This window comes from Lepidothrix coronata, unplaced genomic scaffold (genome assembly GCF_001604755.1).
Source record: "Lepidothrix coronata isolate B3197 unplaced genomic scaffold, Lepidothrix_coronata-1.0 Scaffold3, whole genome shotgun sequence".
In the NCBI taxonomy this organism is placed as follows: domain Eukaryota; kingdom Metazoa; phylum Chordata; class Aves; order Passeriformes; family Pipridae; genus Lepidothrix; species Lepidothrix coronata.
This window is the reverse complement of record NW_016690183.1, coordinates 1365223-1370479: the sequence shown is the minus strand read 5'-3', so window position 1 is coordinate 1370479 and position 5257 is coordinate 1365223. Positions and strand designations below refer to the sequence as shown.

At 47.4% G+C, this 5257-nt stretch overlaps 1 protein-coding gene across 1 annotated transcript in view; it reads right to left on the bottom strand.

Annotated features, from left to right (window-relative positions):
- Positions 1 to 957: 957 nt before the first annotated feature.
- Positions 958 to 5257, bottom strand: part of KCNG2 (potassium voltage-gated channel modifier subfamily G member 2) — a 54991-nt gene continuing 50691 nt past the window's right edge. Inside the window, exon 3 of the mRNA XM_017820042.1 lies at positions 958 to 3285. Coding sequence (XP_017675531.1) covers positions 2491 to 3285 — 795 coding nt within the window. The 3' untranslated portion in view covers positions 958 to 2490. The remainder of the gene's footprint in view (positions 3286 to 5257) is intronic.

Here is a 5257-nt window from a genome sequence, read left to right as displayed (position 1 = left end):
TGTCTACTCCAACATGGCTTTTCTAAGATTAAGCTAATGCTGCTGACAATTCGTGGGCTTCACCACCTTGAGGAGATGTATTCTGCACCGTCCATGCACACTAGCCATGGCCCCTTCTTTCACACCAGAGCATGAACTAGCACCTTTGTGTGCATGAACCAAAGTACCATAAAAGGTGAACTTGTGGGTGTGAATCTGCTGGGTCTCACGTGAAGACTGAGCACCCAAATGCCACCAGAAAATGCAGTGCTGCCCCTTATCACCATGCCACACTTTGCCCCCTCACACTGCTCACTTTGCTAGTTTGCAAGCAGCCGGCTGCAAAGCTGTATCCCTGATGCGAAATCTTAATAAACCTTAATCCAAGAAGTGCCTGCATCAGGATTAAAAAACCAATAAAATCTTTCATGAGTCACAGCAACCCAGTGCTGGTATTGCTTTGCCAGTAGTCTGAGTCAGTCCAAGCACCATCCACCAGCCCTTGGCCCTCCTCAGTGGCACAAGGAGCGGATGTGTTCCCAGTGGTGGTGGGCTGTGAAGGATGGGCAGAGCCCTGGTGAGTGAGACTGTGTTTGGTTTGCTTGTAGTTCAGCACATCTGGGGGTTTGGAGACCCAGTGCAGCCTGTAGGGTCTTGCTGTCTCCCTCTCTTCCAGCGCTCAGCACCGAGCTGTGTAACACACCTGCTGCTCCGAGCTCTGTAACCTGGCCCAGTGACCCCGCCATGCTGCCCAGGGCTCTCTGGCCTGACTGTGACTGGAGAGGAGCAGTATCAGCACTGCTGTGGGCCAGACAGAGTCAGCAGCATGGGACCCTGGCTGGAGGACTGGTGGGCATGGCTTCACATCAGCATGGCAAAACACCACCTCTCCCCGCACCCAAATCATCAAACACATGCATTCAGCAACAAAGCTTTTATTTTTTATCAAAATAAAGTGTAACCTTTTAACTTCCCTTGCTTTGTTCCTATAAGGAATGGCTTAATATGAGAGTTTGCTAATGTAGGATTGGTGTGTTACAATGTACACTGAGGCAAAAAAAAACCCCAAACCAGACAAATCCCATCTTCAATGCATCAGCTTTTGTTCCTTTCCTGGCAGGAGGAGAATATGGAAGGTGACACTGCATGGCTTTAGTACAAATGGGGTCGTAGTTACCAGAGGCTGTTATGTTCCATCTCCCTCCGTTCCCTGATCATATCCTGCCTGTAGGAGCAGTGAAAGACCCACACAATATCCTGACTTGGACCACTTACACAGCTCCTCCAGGGTGGGGGCTGGAGAGCTCACAGCATCAGTAAGCAAAACATGCAGATGCCATCATATTATTAATTTTCCCTTTAAATTGACTTAAATCTTTCAAGAATAATGAAAAAGCCAAAATACTAATTCTAATGACAGGATTGTCTTTTTCTTAGTAGGAGGAAAAAAAAAGGCTACTGCTAACTAGAGCACAGCTGCTACATTGCAGCTCAGGCCAGAGCCCACTGGAGGTGTCTCATTGACTTCACTGGGTTTGGACTGCTCCCGTTTGCACTTGACTGCAGTCAGTGCAGTCACCACTGCTGAGGAAGACTGCAGAGCTGGGAGTCACTGCTGGTTTAACATCACCCTCCCTTTCTTGGGCTGCATATAGTTCAGCTTGGTTCAGTCATCTGCTAAACATATAGTTTTATACACGAGAGACTGAAATACTTAACAGAAAGTGGGGAAATGGCATGATTTGTAATGATATTTGTTATATTCAACTGTTAGCAAAGGAAAAAAAAACAAGTTAACGTTCAGTACCACAGTCAGAAAGATTGTTTGTATGTATATTTCAGTCATGGGGCTAAGATACAAAGCTTAGGATGGTAAATACACATCTCTACTAAATAATGCAAACTGTTCTAGCACGAGTCAGCGCTGGCAGCCCTGGCTGCGCTGCCTCATCTGTAGAAGACAAAACCAAGCCCCTGGCAAAGCTGAACGGATGCTTCTGCCCTTCTCTTGCCCTCATCACCCCTTGGCTTGTCTGAGGTTTGTGTTCCTTGGTGAAGCTGCCAAAACAAACATGCTTTGGGGCGTCGCAGCGTGGGGAGCCCCCTCACTCAGCCCCTCATACGTGAGTGCCACCGAGGAGGGCAGGGAGGAGGTGGCACGCTGGTTACTCTGCCAAATGGCACCCTGGTACAGGCTGTGCTTCATGTTACATTCTCCTAGCTGGCTACGTTCAACAGGTGCTCCTTGGGGATACCCAAAAATACCTGTTCAATAGAAAAAAAAAGCCCTAAAAAAAGCAATGGAGCAGAGCTGTACTTGGCAGAGTTTCTAGGGGTACTTTTCAGAGGGCTCTTAGATCAAAAGTTGGTCTTTAGAGACAACTTTGTGTGTGTCTGCCCCTCATTTATGCAGTTCAGGAGGTTCTTCTTTCAGAACTGACCTCCCTTGTCCACTGCTTCTTGTGCTGCTAATGTATGTTCGCATCTGTTCAGGGTCAAGAACTTCTCGTCTTACTGGTCCACCATGGGTGGACTGTCCTGTCCAGCAACACTTGGTGGGAATGTGGCACTGAGCCCCCTTGTACTGTCATCACCTGGGAGTTCAGTGTTCTCTGGTAGCTTGCGCACTTGCCTGCTGGCTGCTCGTTGCTGCTGCTCCTTCAGCTCACTGTAGGAACGGGAAAAGGTATGAAAGATGGATGTGACTGGGAAAGCCATCAGCAAAATCCCACTTAAGATACTGCTCAGGGCTACCACCTGTCCAGGGATGCTACGAGGCACCATGTCCCCGTAGCCAACAGTTGTCATGGAGATCACAGCCCACCAGTAACTGGTGGGGACGCTGGTGAATTCTTGCTTGGCTCCCAGTTCACTTTCAGCCAAGTACACCAGCGGTGAGAAGAGGGCCATGGCGACACAAAGGAAGAGCAGGAGGAGGCCGAACTCCCTGGTGCAGCGGCGCACGGTGAGCCCCAGCGTCTGCAGCCCCAGCGAGTGCCGCGCCAGCCTCATCACATACAGGATGCGCAGAGCCCGCAGGAAGCGCAGCACCAGGCCCACTTTCTCCAGGTACTTGTTCCCAGATCCCCCGCCAGGCTTGCTGCTGTTTTTTGTGGAGACCGTATCCACAATGAGAGAAATATAGAAAGGCAGAATGGCCAGGATGTCGATGATGTTGAGCGGAGTTTTCAGGAAAGCACACTTGTTCTCTGCCTGAATGGATCGCAGCAGGAACTCAAATGAAAACCATGCCACACACACCGTCTCCAGCACAAAGATGTCATAGCACTTCCGTGCGCATTCACCCTGGGGAGAAGAGGAGCGGGGAACACATAAAAGGGGAGAGAAAGAGATTTAGCCAGGGAATGAACCAAAGAAACAGAGAGTGGCAGTTCTTAAAAGTACCACGTGAAATTGATAGGAATTGTGACGTAAAATCATGGCTGCTGAGAGCAGTTGGAAAGGATAACTAAAACCAGAGGTACTAGCTACATGTTTGGCTGCAGGACAGGTCAACAATGCTCTGGAGTATCCCAAGGCTGCCAAGAATCTGGTGTGATGTTATCAGCTGTGAGCCAGACAGCCCACTGCTAAAAGGCCAGTGGCTCATGCTTCATTTCTAACCAAACGTTTAACACCCTTTAGAAAGGATTAGTACAGGATTCATGGATTGTAATAAATGTGCAATTCCTCCTTCCCTTCCTGATCAATAATAAATTGCTTATAAATGGCTCATAAGCACCTACAGCATTTTAAGTTATATGCTTGGAGTTATCTATATTATTCACTGAATATAGAACATATTTTATATTCCAGTGAGCATTTGTTAACAGACTAGCCCTACAGTCAAAAGCTTATATAAAGTACTGATAAATTAAGGTATTTCTAGAAGAAAAAATACCACAAAATAGAGGGGAGGTCCAGAGAGATAAGTATTTTTAGTTACCTCACCTGTAACAACCAGTGGCCACAATGCCTTCCTCAAGCTTTCTGAGGCACTGGAAGTGGTGCTCTTCCCTGCAGGCTTGCTTAGTGGCAAATAAAGAGAACTCTAGCTCTTTAGTTATGATGTCTGTAAACAAGCCAGCCTTGGTGCATTGGAACAGCAATAAACAACAATGCTGATGATGGCTGCTCTTCAGTTATTAATTCAACAACACAAATACTATGACAATTCTCTGCTACATCACTGTTGGTAACTCCAGCTGAATAATAATCAGCTTCTCTCAATTTTGAGAGATTTTGATGTGGACAGTTATAGGTCTAGTGCTGTTTTCTCTGTTAAATGCTCATATAAACGTGTGAATGCTCTGGGTGCTTTGTGTGGAAGGCAAGTGTATATTTATTTAAGGGAAGTGTATATTTATTCAGTGTGCCAGTCTGACTCTGAACAGTTTGTGAAAACTCCTGTAAGCATGTAGGAGTCCATCCATGCTGGTGGGGTGTGTGACTCCCACTGGATGCAACAGGTATTAGGTCCCAATGTCCAACCTCATTTTACTTGCCTATGCTAAATTATAGCAATAAAACATCATTCAAGAGTGGTGAGGCTGTGTCAAGCTGGTCCCCGTTTCACCACTGAAGAAGCTGGGAACCTGGCACATCTATTAACAGTTCTGCCCACATGCTCACCACAGGTGTCGTTTGCTACACAAAGCCAAGAAAATTTTTACTGCGCAGCCCCACATCCTAACTTCATCCCTCTCTCAGTGTGTATGCACAGGTTTTTCCCTTTTGGGAAAGAAAACATCAAAAGAGTGCTAAGACATTTGCCCTCTTTGCTAACTGCAGCATTCCCCAAAATGTTGTGGAGTGACTGGATACGTTTCAAGGGCTGCTGCACCGCCAGCAGCAAGACCAGTGTCATCACACTGAATATAAAGCCGTGTGTTACCTCAATATGATAACCCAAATGCCAGGGCACCCTGCACATTCTACACTTAAGAAGAGATTGAGACAGCAATCAAGGAGATGTCAACAGGAAAAACAGATGTGGAAAGGAATCCTCAGAGCCAGCATTTATGGTTCTTGTATTAACCATGATGGGGCCCCTGGTGGTCTAGTGGTTAGGGTGCAGGACTCTTACCGCTGTGACCCGGGTTCGATTCCCAGCCCCCCGGGCAGATGGAGCTCATCAGCCCTGCAAGGCAATCCATCTAAGAGAAGGTCACTCTAAACAAACCTACATCCTGGGGACCTCACTGCCATTGTCCAAGTTTACTTGGCCCCGGCAGATGAACCTCAGGATTAAAGGGTGGGCTCAGTTCAGCGCACACTG